The sequence below is a fragment of the Hypanus sabinus genome, chromosome 7, assembly GCF_030144855.1.
Source record: "Hypanus sabinus isolate sHypSab1 chromosome 7, sHypSab1.hap1, whole genome shotgun sequence".
Taxonomy (NCBI): Eukaryota; Metazoa; Chordata; class Chondrichthyes; order Myliobatiformes; family Dasyatidae; genus Hypanus; species Hypanus sabinus.
The window spans coordinates 64,500,097-64,517,109 of NC_082712.1; the positions used below are offsets into that span (position 1 = coordinate 64,500,097).

The 17,013-nt window shown below is 44.7% G+C and overlaps 1 protein-coding gene across 6 annotated transcripts in view; it reads right to left on the minus strand.

The window, feature by feature from the left end:
• The window catches only part of LOC132396859 (paralemmin-2-like), a 377,174-nt gene that overhangs the window by 20,479 nt on the left and 339,682 nt on the right, over positions 1–17,013 (minus strand). For 5 of the 6 annotated variants that reach the window (XM_059974861.1, XM_059974858.1, XM_059974857.1 and 2 more), the window contains one exon: positions 4,830–7,278. In XM_059974861.1, the coding sequence (XP_059830844.1) occupies positions 4,830–7,278 (2,449 nt within the window). The remainder of the gene's footprint in view (positions 1–4,829; positions 7,279–17,013) is intronic. The other variant, XM_059974859.1, reaches the window with a different exon arrangement.

The following is a 17,013-nucleotide window of genomic DNA, read 5'->3' on the forward strand; positions in this document are numbered from 1 at the left end:
AAGTAAAAAACAGCAAAGTGGAATGTATAAAGTGATTAGGATTATCATGGTACGTAAGACTGTGGTTAATAATAATTCCTGCAGATTAAACTGAATGTTCCCTTTGGACCTGAAGGTACAATGGAGATACATGACCATCACTGCTTTATACCACTTTGTCTATAGTCTTCCAATCAGCACCTCCGCATTCTTTCCCAGAACCATGCAAACTGTTCTTGGTGACCTTTCTGTATTATTAACCATGGTCTTACGAAACATGATAATCCTTATCACTTTCTCCACTATCCTGTTTTAACATTGGCTTACACATATAATAGACACAATAAATCCACCTGGTCCACCTCGCATTTACACTGGTCCAGACCAACCTGTCCTACCTCTTTCAGATGAGATAGTGAAGTGAGACTCCTGCTGTCTGATAGATCCCACACCATTATATCACAGCAGAGCAATAATCTCTTCATGCATCTTGTTCCTTGATCATAATCCCTACAAGCAGTACGTGATTGTCCAATATCCCATGGATGCTTGTATGCGTTGCTCTGTGCAAATCAGCAGACTTGTTTCCCACAAGAGTGTTGGCACTTCACTAACTGTAGAATGTATTGTGATATCCTAAGGTGAGAAAGGTGCTAGAGAAATGAAAGTTTTCCTTTCCACTGGATTCCTTTCTGTCAACTAATCTGTCCTTGCCTGAAGCTTTTCCCCAGATAACGTAATAACGACATTCACAGAAAATTTATGAAGGATGCTCTTCTGGCATTTCTGCTCAGTGTCAATCACACTTGTGTCCTGCAGTTAACCTTTAATTCCAGGAGTGGAATGCACTGTGCTATCTAAACTTTAGCTGGCACTGTCTTGCATAGTGAGGGCTACTAACTGAATCCAATCCACTGCGTACATTCCATATGTCGATGGTCTTGTCTGATGTTCAGACTAGCCAAAATAAGAAGAATTTGTTTGGTAATTCACATTTTCCTTCATGGCAATATATTTTGTGGAAGGCACCGTCTTTATCAGAATCTCATCATAAATGAAAGAAGTCTAGGGCCAAGAAATCAATAAGACATGATATTCCCATTCCTCACCCCCCGCCCCCCAACCCTATGAGTATTCTGAAGGGATTACACCTAATTCTCTGGTCCACACTTCTGTCTCCATCAATTGTTCCTCAACTTAAGGCACTTTCCCACAAGAGGAAAAGCCACACCTATCTCTTCAACTCTCCTTCCCATCAGCCAGGGACCAAACAGTCATTCCATGTCAGTTCGGTGTTCACAATGCGGTCTCACCTGCATTATTTATTGAGATGGAGCATGAAACAGGCCCTTCTGGCCCTTCCAGCCATGGCACCCAGCAACCCCCCATTTCATCCTCGGCTTATCACTGAACTATTTACAATGACCAATTAACCTACCAACTGGCATGTCTTGGGACTGTGTGAGGAACCCGGAGGAAACTCACGAGGTCATGGGAAGAACGTACGAACGTGGGAATGACTTCAGGGCATTTCCTCCATTCCCCAAATTTCACTACCTGCATACACTTGTCCTGTCCAATAACCCTCCAAGATACTTATGTTACCCCAGTTCTGGACTCTTGCTGCAATCCACTGTTTACTCTACCCATCACTGGTAACTTAACTCAACTCATGAAATTCCTTCCATAAACTCTTAGCATCTCCTTCCTTATTTGTAACAACCTATCTGACCTGCTCTCGAGATCTCTTTCTGTGGTTCAGCATCAAATTTGGTTTGCTAGAAAGTATCGAGGCATCTTGTTACCCTGTATAAATAATTGTTTACAAGCCACAACATTTTTGCACATTGAATATATAAGAATTAAGGGCAAAGGGATTAATGCAAATGGATGGCTGAGAATCAGCACAGAATCAATGGGTCGAAAGGCCTGTGTGCTGTATCTCTCTAAGATTATTTAATATTTCAGTCCTGGAGTAACAAAGGTTGGAGGAGGCAAGGTCTCAGGGATCAGTTACTAATAATCAGTAACTTTTCACTTCTGCCACTAGATGGTAGAAAAGAGTCAGGATGAACTCCACTGAGGTCTGGAGAATTGAAGTCTAGGTCTTGCACCTTCCCTGTGTTAACCAATGCCACAGTCTTATTGAATCTGAGCATCTCATCATCTAATGGGATTTTCACTTTTTTCGCCTTGGGATTTCTTCGTTGCGTTCTGTCTTAAATAGATCACAGTACTACAATATTAAACACGCAACCTGGCAGATTGCTGCAAAATCCAAGGAGGTCATAACTAGTCGTTAAAAAGGAAGGATTTTGACAGCACATTTGCAGATTGACTCTATGTAGACAAAGCTGACATTTGGCATTTGTTATACATTTCAGGAAAGGAAGTAGCACCATGTTAGGCAGGTGTCAGGCCTGGCTCCACCAGCAGCCCTCTCGGCTCCCACTCGGAAGGTCATGAATTCTGGCCGAGTCTATAATTAAGTCTATCACCTCTGCCAACAAAGGATCTCACATCAGGTGCAATCTAAAAGCCGGCAGGGCCATACGAGTGGAATTAAAAGCAACAAAAATCTGCTAGAGGAACTTAGTGGGTCAAGCAGCGTGCAAGAAAAAAGGAATTTACTCTCACTGATGCTGAGTTTTTCCTGCAGATTGTGGATTGCTCCACATTCCAGTATCTGCAGTCTGTTGGGCCTCCCTGATTCTCCCAGTTTCTTGTGGGTGGGTGGGGTGAGAATAAAATGTTCACTTTCTTCCCCAGGAATATCTTCCAAACCCAGCAAGTCCAGAAGTGCTTCACACTAAATCACATCAGCTAGTTATGCACAGCAAGCTTCCATGAGGGTGATAGAAGAGGAAGATATCATCTTTTAATGATGTTTGCTCAGAGACCGGTCTCAGGACAATGGTAAGAACTATCGCCATTCTTAGAAAATGCCCAATAAAGCCTAACCGAGAGGGTAAAGCCTCATCTAAAAGACAATGCCTGCTGGTAAGGCCCTGAAAGAGCAGCCTGTGCTTGACGTTCAACCTGTAACCCCCTGATTCAGAGGCAAGAGCACCAAAAGTAGGCCGCAACTGACAGCATACCAGAGATGCGACACAAGGCTGATATGTCCAACTCAGCTTAGAGGAGAAAACCTCTGCAAAACCATCCCTTTACTCATCAAAAGTAGGTCCACACAGCCCAAACTGAATTCTGCTTTTTCCATAAGAAGCTGCTGTTTGAGAATATTCCTTTTCTCATTTCCCTCAGCTCGAGTCCTCCTCCCAACCAAATTGAAGGGAGTATGTCATTCTACAAGATTGTGACCTCCTGATATTTTATTTCCTGTGTGGGACTGAGAGGGGGGACAGAGGAACATTGACATTTTAACAGAGAAAGGACCCTTGCTCCTGGTGACCTCATCCTGGCACAGCATGCAGGACTGCCAGCAACAGGGCTGTGCAACTGCCAAGAAGCAGAAGGATAATGTCACAGCTAACACCCAGGCTCTGTGTGACAAACTCTGAGCCAGCCACCGGAAAGGCAGCCACACACTGTTCAAAACAAAACTGCAGCCAATTTGGACTTTGTACCTTCAGTGACCCTGCCTGTTCCGGACTCACAGAGGCTGAATCACACCAGAACAGCACTCAGGCCAATGGGTTTAACTGAGAAGGACGTAGTCTACATGCCCTGTTTTGGGATGGTCTACCTGATGAAATATTTAGGGTGAAGGTTCAGAAGTCCAGGGCAAAGAGGCAGAAACTTAAAACCCATGAAGCTCTCTTTCACATGAAGGTTAGTGGGAGATTTGAACTCCCTTCCCCGTGTATTTGGGTGGGAAAATCTCAAAGCTGCTAATCTCTAACACTCTATGCTATGGTGAAATGCTTAATGCAGAAAGAGGCCATTCAGCATACCAAGCCCGTGCTGGTTCAGTGGTGCTTGGGGCCTAGTGCTTTTTGTCTGTTGCCCTGAGAGTTGCACCATGCCTATTACCGATCTGACCCTCCTGCAAATACCACTTGGGGGAGACCGGATACTTGCACCTGCACAGGCCGAGATGCCCAGATGGGAAAGACTATAGCTCTTCTCCAGACCTCCAGCTCGGCCTACGAGCCTGGGCACTGACCTTCCCACTGGGACGCTGAGGGAAATGCCTGGGGTTGAGATGCCCAGTTGTGAAAGACTATAGCTCCACTCCAGACCTTCAGCTCGGCCTACGAGCCTGGGCACTGACCTTCCCACTGGGACCCTGAGGGAAATGCTGGGTGTCAGGTTGGTGGTCCAGGGTTACAGCAGTGGACTCTGGCTGATGCCCAACCCTGCCATCTTGGTCAGCACAACTCCTGGTAAATTTTGTCAATCTCTTTTGGAAAGGGCCAGGCTGAGGAATGATCCAGTATTTAAGATGGACAATGCAGATGTGGACCAGCCGGGGAAGACCAAGACTGGAGACCACATTACTAGATTGTTGCTAATATGTCCGGTGAGGAATTTAGGAGACTATTCTCTGGGTGTGGGGTGGTGAGAAGGTGGACCCTAATGGCAGATATACAGCTAAAGCAAAGCTAGATAAATGCAGGGGAAGGATCTCCATATGGGAGAAGGTTGGGGGAGAAGGCATATTAGAGAGTAAAGACTGACATAGTCCACTTTGGCTAAATGGCCTACCTCAGTTCTCTGAACATCCTGCAGACAGAGAAGCCACAAGACACATTTGTCTTTTCGGATAGTTTAACTGCCCCATTAGCTCTGATGTTCACCAGCTGAGCTGAAATATGATCCCTCTGGCTTGGCTCATATTCCAAACCCACGAGCCTGGTTCATGCAATGAGGAGAGTTCGGGGTCTTACCGGGGGCTTTTGCTCTGGGGGGACACGCCAGTGACGGTGTCTGGGGCCCCGAGCTCCTGCGGGGAGTCTGCACTGTCTTCAGGACTTCTCTCTGGCGGCGAAGCTCCTCCTCTCGATCCTGGGCTGCCCTGATCTCCTGCTCAATCATCGACAGGGTCTTCTGCCTGCGCGAGCGCAGCTTGAAGGGGCCAGACTGGGCGATGACCTCCGGCTCCTGTGAATGGCTGACAAAGACATTGGTTCTGGAATAGTCTGTGGGCTCCAAGTAACTGGCAACGTCACTGAAGGGGCTGAACTCCGGCCTGTATAACGAGGGCTGTGAGCTGGCACCACTGTTGCTGCTGACGACTGCCGTGGTACTGCTCGGTCTGGTCGTTGCCGTGGGAGATGGGAGGCAATGGTCCTTGTGGTGGTCTGGCTCTGCCTCTACCTCACTCTTTGGAATGTGGAGTCTCTGGTCCTGCACTGGAGGTGGTGGTGACGGCCCAGTCTGTGGTTCAGGCAGAGCAATGTCAGCTGGCTCACTCACCAAATCCGACTCAGGCTCACTTAGAGCACCTTCACCTGTCACAGGAGCTGTGTTGGTCTCCTGTGCCAGGGCGAGCTGTATGGCATTCTTCACCACTATCTCTGCCTGGTATTGAAGCTGCTGCTCGGTGTCCAGTGGCAGAGGGGACCGCTGCCTGTATAAATCCTCGTCACCGAGTGGGCCCAGGCCTCCTTCCCTCTTGTCAAGACTCTCCTCTCCATCCCTGTCGCTGGGTGTGAGAGCCTGGGGCGTCTGCGGTTGAGAGAATTCCTGAGATCCACCCAAAGAATAGTCCAGGGACACATTTGTCGTCTCATTTGAAGCGCCGCTGTCACTCACGTTGTCAATACTGAAATCATTGGACAGGGTTTCCATCACCGTCGTGTCCTGGGATCGAAGGGATAAGTCATCCAAACCAGAATCTACCTCTTCTACTGTGGTGGGGAGACTTACACACTTGAAGCAGTGGTCAGAGGTGTCACTGTCACCATCTTCGTTCAGCACTGTCAAGACAGCCCTGACCCTGGTAAACCCTTCGTCATCTACGTTGGCCTTTCTGACTAACTCTTCCTTCAGACTGCTGCTGATCAGTTGCTGCTCCAAGCACAGCCCCCCTGTCTGCTTTCTCTCACAGGGGGGTGAGGGCACCTCCCTGCTCTCGCCATCATCAGGCACGATGCTTACTTTGGACACCTTGACGAGGGACACTTCGCTGACACTCACCTGCATCGGCTGCCCCTGAGCCCCACTCGCCCCCGCCGCTCCACCTGAAACGGCCGTCCGCTCCTTCCGGGGGGCCTCTGCCAGCTTCTGCGCCGGTCGTGCAGAGCCCCCTCTGATAATCCCCGTCCGCCTCTGTCCATGATGCGTGGTGACCTCAGGCCCGCTCTCCATCTGCAGGAATTGCCTCCTGGCGGCAGAGAAGTCAATTTGCTCTGTGACGATGTCCTCCCTGTTGATGCTGACAGGCTCTGGTGGCACAAACACAGGGGCTTTCTGCTTCGGTGAGACGGGGGACAGGTGGCCTCCCTGCTTCCTCTGCTTGCGCTCGGCATACTTCTTGTGCGATTCCAGCTTATCTGGGTCCAACTGCTGCTCGAGGGACTTCTCCTGGGGGGGCTTCCACTTCTCTGTGATGCTCGGGTTCTTCCTCACCACCTGGCTCCGGATGACCTCCAGTCGGGCTCGTTCCAGCTCCGCGATCTCGTCCGAAGCCCTGCTCTTCTTAATCTTGTAGCTTTTGCTTTTCTCGTCCTCCACAAAGAGCTTGGAGGGCTTTTTGTCCTCGTGGTAAGCCCGTAGCTCGAACCTGGCCTCCTTCTTCAGGGGGATGATGACCGGCTCACCGTCCCTGGACGGCTTTCTGGAATTTTCCGTCTGCTCTCTGCTCTGATTGGCAATGGGTGATGCTTCAGGGCAGCTCGGTGAAAGACCATTCATCTTAACCTCGCTGTCGCCCTGCACCTGTTGCTCAGTGAGAGCGGGCTCCTCCCTGGTGAGGGGTGAATCCGCAGGGTCTGCTGCCACGGGACTGGGAGGAACTCGGCTGTCTGCCATGACTGGGCACGGCTCAGGAGAAGGCGGTGCATTCGACCCGTTCTCCATAACAGGGTCACAGCAATTTGCTTCCAAGACCTCATCGAGGTACCTGATCTCCTTCGCAACATCGCTGTCCAGTGATTCATGCTTGCTCTGGATGCCGTTGTGCTCTTTGTTGCCATGGCAAAGTGGTTCGCTGTCCAGGGGTGTGGACTCCGAGGTCACAACCTTGGACACGGCTGTGTTCACGGTCATGGGACCACTCGGCTGGTTGTCCACCTCCATTCTGTCCTCCTGCCCAGACGTCTGATGATTGGAGTTTCCGCTGCTCTTGTCCCTCCTCAGTTTAGTGCCATCCTCCAGGAGCCTGGCTGCAGGCTTCTGTGCAAAATGAAGGGGAAACAAGCGTTAAATTAGATAGAGTGTCCGGGCAATTCAACAGAAAACTACACACAGCACCTCTCACCGATATTATCTTCACTTTGACTGTCTGTCACAGCTCAGTGTACTGATTGGATGAGGATTGATAAGTTCGTGGCCTAAGGTAGAAGGAGTCGAGTTTAGAAAACCTAGCAGATTCATTTTTCAACATAGTCCCTCCTACATTTACACACTTAGTCCAGCCGTCGTGGAGCATATGGATCTTGGACTTCCAGAAAGTGTCCACAGATGGGTGCTTGATAAGTTTGTGGCCTAAGGTTGAAGGAGATGAGTTATACAGCTCTTGTTACATGCACAGGCAGTTCAACTCTTTGAGTGATTATGCAGAAACTTTGAAGTTAATAACTCATTTCCTTCTATCTTAGGCCACAAAATTATCAATTACCCCTGGAGTGGACATTTTCTGGAGGTCCAAGATTCTTACGCTGGACTAAGTGTGTAAACGTAGGAGGGGCCTATGTTGAAAAATAAAAGTGCTAGGTTTTCTAAAATTGACTCCTTCTACCTTAGGCCATCAACTTATCAATCACCTCTTGTATAAGTTCATAGATGACATCACCATAATGGGCCGGATCTCAAATGATAATGAGATGGACTGAAGGAAGGAGACAGAGAGCCTAGAGATATGTTGTTAAGCTAATAATGTCAGCAAAACAAGCTAGACCCATGCATGTACCAAGGTTCAAGTTCCTAGGTGTAACTACCACCCACAGTCTACCTTGACTCAACCATGTAGATGCTATGGCCAAAAAAATACACCAGCACTTCTAGTTCCTCAGAAGGCTAAGGAAATTCAGCATGACACCTTTGACCCTCATCAATACTTTTATAGATGCACTGTTGAAAGCAAGATGTTGCCAAGATTTGTAGACACAGCTCAGTCCATCACGGAAATCAGCCTCCCTTCCATGGAGTCTCTCTGCATGGAGCTCTTGCTGCCTCAGTAAAGCAACTACCATAATCGAACAAGTCCTATCACAGGCATTTTCTCTTAGTCTCCCTTCCAACAGGCAAGAGATACAAAAGCTTGCAAATGCACACCACCAGGCTCAACGACAACTTCTTTCCTGAACGGATCTCTTGCACCTTATTCTCTACCTGCAATTTCTCGGTAACTGTAACACTATATTCTGCATTCTGTTATTACGTTTCCCTTGTAGCACTAAACAAAACTAAATTTTCCCCTGAATGATTAACAATAAACTGATTCCAATTACATCTATGGGGCCATTTTACTATGTGTTTCATTCGCAGATAAAATAAAACACTTTCAATATTAAAACCAAAAGGCTGCAGGTGCTGGAAATCTGAAATAAATAGAAAATGGTGGAAATACTTAGGAGGTCTTGTTGCAGGTGCAGGAGAAAGAAACTCTGGCACCGTGAGGCAGCTGCTCTAAAAACTGTGCAAATGACCTACAGCACTGATTTTAAATGGATCTTTGTCCAGGCTGGTAAGCTTTGTTAGGGTTGTGAATGGGCATTTCAAATCTCTCCATCTCCACTTCCACGTTTCTCACTCAAGTCGTGAACCATCCTCAAATATATTGCTTCTTCTACACCTTTTCCAAAGCTTCCATATCTTTCCTGTAATGGGGAAACCGGAACTACACACAATACCCCAAAAGCAGCCTAGACATTGTTTAATATTGTTGCCACTTGACTTCCTGATTCACATACTCAATGCCACAACTAATGAAGGCAAGCATGCTTTCTTTACCACTCACACAGCCACTTTCGGGGAGCTATGGACTTGAACCCAAGATCCCTCTGTACAACAATGCTATTAAGAATCCTGCCATTAGTTGCATATTAAGTATATTTGACCTCCTAAAAACTCATAGTTGCTAGGATTAAACTCCATCTGCCATTCCTCTGCCCATATCTGTAACTGATCTGTTTTGCTGTAACTTTTGACAGCCCTCTACACTGTCCACAACTTCACCAATATTTGAGTCATCTGCAAATGAGTCCACCAAACTTTGTGCCATCATAAATGCTTTGCTATGCCATATATATATGTAAGTTTTTGCTGTTATTCTTTAGTAAATGGCAGGTTATTGTTATAACAAGACAAAATGATGTACCATCATTAAACTTAATTGCAAAGAATAACCAGGCAAACATTGTGAGCTCCACATCATTTGGTGCGTTTAGTCCTGTCAGTTTTGGAGACAGGAGTATAAGAACTAGGGAAAGTTTGCTTATGACTGCTCTTTCAAATCTATTTGGAGATATCACAGGGGTGAAGATGCAATCCTAGGATGTAACTACTGATCCTCTATTTCCAGCTTCAGAGCTAAGCTATCCCACAAATTGGCCACAGCACTATTTCAAAGAAAGCATCTTTTTGTGTATTCGCTCTGCTGCTGTGTAGCCAAGACACAATGCACTGAATATCCTCCTTCAATAACCATTGCTAAAAACAGAAAATCTGGTCATTGCCGTGCTTTGTTTGTGGGAGTCTGTTGAACACAAACTGATCATTGCATTAACATCATGACAACAGTGAACACACTTCAAAACCAGGTCACTGCTGTAAAGTGCTTGGACTGCCCTGGAGTAATGAAGGGCTCCATGCATGTCAAGTCTCTCACAACTGTCCCCCGCCAGGAATTATGAGGGACTGAGATAAATCATTCAGAGAAAAAAAACACAATGGGCTAGAAATTTGGCTTTGATCACCGGAACTTCCCTTCTAATCCCCGCTCAATATTTGTTGAATCCTATGCAACCAAATGTCTGGGGATTTGTATGCTCAGCACGTATCTGCATGTCATCAGTTCTGGGTTTGTTTCATTGAAGGTTAATGGGAAAGATAGAGGATCCTCAAATCACCCCAAGAAGAGATTCCTCTGATCAGTATTGAATTGAATTGACTTTATTTCTTACATCCTTAACATACCCAAGGAGTAAAATTCTTTATGTTACGTCTCCATCTAAATGTGCCATGTGCCATCATAGTAATTTATAATAAATAGAACAGTCAATGTAATATAGAGTACACTCAAATCAGCATGAGTTCATCAGTTTGACAGCCTGGTGGAAGAAGCTGTCCCGTGGTCCTGGCTTTTAAGCTGTGGTATCGCTTCCCGGATGGTAGCAGCTTGAATACGATTTTTGGGTTTAGGTCATTTACATTTAGCAAATGGCTTTGGCTACCAGTCTTCTGTTCCTTGATAATGTACTGTGGATTCAGTTTGGAATAATGCATTCCTAAAAGCTGTGGATACCAGTCCAGAAGCTGCTGGCGTCTGTGGGATGGATGCGAATCAGAAGGTGAGATGTTTGTATGTAGTTTCAAAAGAAAGCATTGTCTATACTTTGTAAATATGGATTGTCCTTTGTGCTTAGCAAATAAATATCGAGCCCCACTTTGGGCCAGCAGATCTTTCCACTGAAAGCGTCTCTGTATGATGCCTGCTGTACCTTGTTTTGTCGAATAAAGAAGTTGCTTTGCATCTACCAGTAACTCTCTCCAATGATTTCGTTCATGCAACAATATTTGGTGTGATAGATTGTGGTTGGGTCTCCAATGATCCTACAGGTCCTTTTTACACACCTATCCTTGTAAATGTCCTGAGTCATGTGAAGCTTACAACTACGGATGCGCTGGGCTGTCTGCACCACTCTCTGCAGAACCCTGCGATTAAGGGAGGTACAGTTCCCATACCAGGCAGTGATGCAGTCAGTCAGGATGCTCTCAGTTGTGCCCCTGTAGAAAGTTCTTGGGATTTGGAGGCCTATACCAAACTTCCTCAACCGTTTGAAGTGAAAGAGGTGAAACCATTACAGTACAAAATTTAATATAAATTTATATAAATTTCAAGGAGCAATAGAATCCAGCCCTCTTCTCAATTTGTTTCACTATATTATTTAGACTCATCTGGATGTGATTCTGACCGTTGTCCTAACAGGGTTTTATATGACTGGGTTTTAATCAGTGAGGCACTCACAATGGCCTCGCATCTTTTCTGAGAATAGAAGGTACTTTTTAATTTTAAACAATGAAAAGATTTGAAAGTGTAGACAGAGAGAAGCTTTTTTTTCTGTTCGGGGAGCGAGGTCCAATATAAAAAACTATTAGAAGTTAATGTTAGATGTGAAGAAGAGGTACAATAGCCAATGGAAACTTGCAACTTCTTGTCTTAAAAGACTGCCGAGACAAGAGATGAAGTGGAATTTACAGATGACTTTTGTTAGAACAGAATATTAGAGCTTGTGGAACCAAGGATTAGGTAGGTGGTATCTGAACTAAGATGCAGGTTAGGTTGTGCATCTATACTCATGTCATTCTGCAGGAATGCCGTAGGGAGCATCCTAACAAGCTACATCACTGCTTGGTACGGAAATTGCTCTGTGGCTGACAGGAAGGTTCTACCCTAATGCCCAATGAATCACTGGCACCAGCCTGGCCGCCATCAACAGCATATATACAGAAAGGTGGCAGAAACAGGGCAATAACGTCATGAAGGATCCCACAAGACCTGCTCATGGTCTTTCTGTCCCACTCCATTGGGGAAGAGGAATAATTCTCTCAATCTTAGCATGAACAGCAAATTGCTGAAGCATCTTTGAAAGCTCAGCATATATTCAGATCTACATGTCTTACTATGAAGGTCTAAATGTACAGTATTTGCTACTAACTAATATAGTCTGTGTTTTTGTTAGGATGCAGATACAATGGCCAGTAACCCAGGACAAGGCTGACCTTATTAGGAATACAATCACCTGTATATTATACTTCACTGACAGCAAGGCCTGTGTATAACAGCCTTCTTGCTGCCAGTCCAAAATGGAATGTAGCCAAACTTGTTTTGTTTGGTGGAATGATAGAATAAAATTGTACAGAAGGTGACCATTCTGTCCACTCTTACTGTGCCAACTCTGTGTAAGAATTATTCACAGCCACATGCCACTGCGTTGACCCCAAATATTTGCAAATATTTCCCCTTTTAAGCACAGATTCAAGCGTCAGCTGTGGCTTAACACCTACCTATGAAACAACAGGTTTGACTCTACAACCCCAAAACCAAGAATCTAGAACAATATTCCAAGCAGCGCAGCATTTTGGAGATACCGCTTCTTGGGCCAGATGTCAAAATAAAGCTGTCCCAGGTGAAAGATCCCATAGCAGCATTTTTGTAAAAGGCAGGGGCTGCTCCCCAGAGGTCTGTGCAAAATTTAACCTTGTCAATATTACCAAGACCAATGAATTGATTGTTGTCACACAGATGTTTGTTACACCTTGATGTTACATGGAACAGTCTAGGCCCTCTGGCTGATGATGATTTGCCAGCGTTTTAACCTACTGTAAGCTCAACCTCATCCTTCCCTCCCACACAGCTCTCTATTTTTCCTATGATCCACATGCCTAGAGTCTCCTAAATGCCCTTAATAGGTATTTCAAATCACAAATTAGCTGCATTTCCTGCAATAGTAACCACAAGGACTCTTTGTTGGTAGTGGGGTACATCTGGATGTCTACAGATGTGCTCGAGCAATAGGTTTGGGTCTTAATTTTCTACCCAAGTTTCCGCAGAGGAGTGTGATTCTGCTCCTCGGGAAAGAGTGAATCCATTTATTCTCACTTGATGAAATGATAGACCAGCCACTTCTGATGCTTCTTCACGCCATTTTATCTTTCAATTTTACTTGCTGATCTTCCCACAGCTGGAGTTCATTGTGAACTATGCCACAACCAATTTAACAACGGCATCTGCCAGCATTATTACTTATGGGTTTGAGAAATTGTCACTGTTAATTTCAAACAAAACTAAAAGGGCCACATGATACAAAAAAGTTTCCATGGGACTGCTATTAGCTACACTATCCCAAACAGCCAGTTACAATATGCACCTGTTTATTTCGTTTGACATTCGTGTCGGGCAAAGTGCATCTTGCTCCCAAACTCCAACTCGGTTATTGGTTGGCAGATCAGCAGATTAAGCACTCCCAGTGATGAATAATCTGGTCTGGCAGCTGCAGGCAGAATGCCCACGGCAAGTCAGAAGGTTGTGGGTTCTGGCCCCACTCCAGAGACACCGGAACAGTCATCTCTGCTGCCTGTGTAACCCTGAGGTGTGTCACACTGTTGGAAGTGCTATAGTTTGGATGAGTTCTTGAAGCTTTATGGCAAAGATGTAAGAGAGTTCATGGGACTGTTGGGAAAAACTAGCAGCTGGTTGAGTGGTGTTGCAGCAACAACCTTGTACTCAGCATCAGTACGACTTCAGAAAGGGTAAGATGGGGGAGCACACACCAGTCCTCAGAGGGATCAGAGTTAGAATGAGTGAGGAATTTCAAATTCCAAGTGGCCAACATCTCAAAGGATCTATCCTGAGCCAATGCAGTTACTAAGAAGGTATAGATATATACTAAGAAGCAGCAGCAGCTATATTTCGTTAGGAGTTTGAGGAGATTTGGGGTGTTAACAAAGACACTCGCAAATTTCTACAGATGTACCATGGACAGCATGGCTGCAGCACCGCCTGGTATCAGGGAGGGGGGGCATTGCACAGAATCAAAATAAGCTGCAGAAAGTTGTAAACTCAGTCAGCTCCATCATGGACACTAGCCTCCCAGGACAAACCTTCTTCACATTGCTATCATCAGGGAGGAGATAACAGCAGCCTGAAGGCACACAATCAACAATTCAGGAACGGCTTCTTACTATACATACACTATATCTATTTCTTACTATAATTCAGTTTTATTATGTATTGCATTGTACTGCTGCCGCATAACAACAAATTACATGACATATGCTGGTAATATTAAACCTGATTCTGATTCTGCTAGTCACTACAGATCTATTCATAATCACTTTGCTGTTTGTAGGGATTTGATGCTCTTTTCAAATATTGCTGCAGTGACTGTACTAATAGAGTGCTACATTAACCATAACTCTTTGGGATGACAGCCCAATGTCATGAAAAGTGATTTATACATGCAATTCTTTCTTGCATTGCTGTTCACTGGGATCTTGCTTTATGCAAATTGACTCCCTGGTCCATTACAAAAAAAGCATCAATAATACAAACTTAAATAAGTTTACTACTGTCACATGTACCGAGGTACAGTGAAAACATCTTTCACACATTCATACAGATCAAATTAAGGGAGCGCAAGGTAAAACAATAAATTTGCAGAATGAAGTATTAAAGAGAAAGTGGGGTGCTGGTAAACTGTATGGTGCAAGGTCACAATGAGGTACATTGTGAAGTTAAAACTCCACCTTCTTTCACTAGGGAAGCATTCTGTTGTCTTACAACAGAAGGGAGACGTCCTTGAGCCTTTTTTAGCTTCTGTCTGATGCGAGTAGGGAGAAGAAAGCATATTCAGGGTGAGTGGGATTTTGATAATGCTGACTACTTCACCAAGGCAGCAAGGAGTGTAACGAGAGTCCACGAAGGTGAAGCTGGCTTCTTTGATGAGCTGAGTTGTGTCCACAACTTTTTCCAGTTTCTTGCGCTCATGAGCAGAGCAGATGCCATACTAAGCAGCAATGTATCCAAATAAGATGCTTTATAAAGTGCAACGATAAAAATTAGTGAGGGTCAAAGGTGGCATGCCAAATTTCTTTTGTCTCCTGAGGAAGTAGAGGCAGTGGTGAGTTTTCTTGGCGATGAAAAGAACATCTCACTGGTTATAAAACAGTATTGGATATCCTGAGGCTGTGAAATTTACAGTTTGCTTCCTAGAGTATTTATTATTTGCTCCTTATTACAGTGTAATGGCAATAGAGGTGTACAGAAATGTGGTCGATGACAAGGGTCTGACCAAATAATGTTCAGTAGGGTTTTAACGCTACTCCGCTGATGGAGATGAAAGCTGCCTCACTTTGGGTTTGACTAATGTGTGGATGTCACAGAAAACTTTGGAGCAACTGAACAAAAAGAGCATAGAAGGCTAGAAGGAAAGGGAAGAAAAAGAACTCCAGGGTGAATATTGTCACATCTCTCTGAAGATCCAAGAGACATTGATAGAATTCTCTGTTGTTTGCTGGAAGTCTGGAATAGGGCTGTCAGTCCTTCCAAGATCTGCAAGAACCAGCAATCTCCAAACATCATTGAGAGGAGAATCCACTGATAATTCCAGTACTCATTGGAATGCTGGCTTTGGTGGGTCTGATGAAGCGAAGAGAGCAAAAGCTGAGGTAATGTGATTGATGGCCAAGAATCTTCCAGTTGGGAAAGAAAGATGTGCTGCCCAGATACCAAGGGTATGTAGTCTTTCATAAGGTTTGGCATACACAGCGACCAACAGTTGGAAATGGGGTGGGGATGTAAGGTCAGGTGAAGTAATCTGCAGGAAAAGGTTCAAACCACAGGGGCAATCTTGGTCTGGAGCCAGCAGAAAAATAGTTTAAATGATTAAATATTGTGAATGTTATATCTTTGAACAATCTTTATGCTGTTAACTATATCCAGTAGACTGAAGGAATTTTCAAGAATCTCTCAAGTGTTTTAGGTCTTTCTACGTTGTGAGGTAATGTGATTGATGGCCAAGAATCTTCCAGTTGGGAAAGAAAGATGTGCTGCCCAGATACCAAGGGTATGTAGTCTTTCATAAGGTTTGGCATACACAGCGACCAACAGTTGGAAATGGGGTGGGGATGTAAGGTCAGGTGAAGTAATCTGCAGGAAAAGGTTCAAACCACAGGGGCAATCTTGGTCTGGAGCCAGCAGAAAAATAGTTTAAATGATTAAATATTGTGAATGTTATATCTTTGAACAATCTTTATGCTGTTAACTATATCCAGTAGACTGAAGGAATTTTCAAGAATCTCTCAAGTGTTTTAGGTCTTTCTACGTTGTGCCTTGTGGAAAATAAAAATTTTAAAAATACAGTTTGTTTCAAAATCGTTACAAACAAAACAAATGCTGTTTCTGTTCCTGCGGTTTCTCTTCGTTCTATTCCTGTTTCGGCTAGAATGATGGTCCTCCCTAATATGCTACAGTAAGACTAGGAATTGATGTTTGTACGTGACCTGGTGTGTAATGAAGGAGTATGGCCATAGTTAATGAAAGATGTTTTTAACTGCAGGGTCTGGTAAATTGGCTGTGAATATCAGGCTTTGATCTATTGAGGCCATGCTGTAAATTTGACTATTACATGCTCCAGTACACTTCATGTATCAAAGGCAGAATGTGCCTCAGCTGGGCATTATATAATAGATGCACACAGAAAAGTGTGAAGCTTTGTCTATACATCGCACAACGCTTGTCAGCGAACCTCTTAAATCAACAATATGAGTTCTTATATTTCATATACTAACTCCTGATTATCCTATGATATCCACAAATCAGCATTTGAAAAAAAACAGGCAGGAGAGCAGCAATGACAGGAAATCTTGCGCAGTCTCTGCCTTAAACTCCATTACTGTTGAAGACCATTAGGTCTTTCTCCTGAAAAGTTCATGAAATCAGTGTCTTTCTGGCTGGTTGCATGAAGAACTCGTGGAATATTTATTTATTTAGAAGTAAAGCACAGAATACAGTAGGTCCTTCTAGCCCTTCGAACTACACGCACAACAGCTCCAACAACCCCCGATCTAACCCTAACCTAATCATGGACAATTAACCTACTAACCAGAAACAAGAAAAAAATCTGCAGATGCCTGGAATCGGATCAACACACCCAAAATGCTGGAGGAACTCAGCAGACCAGGCAG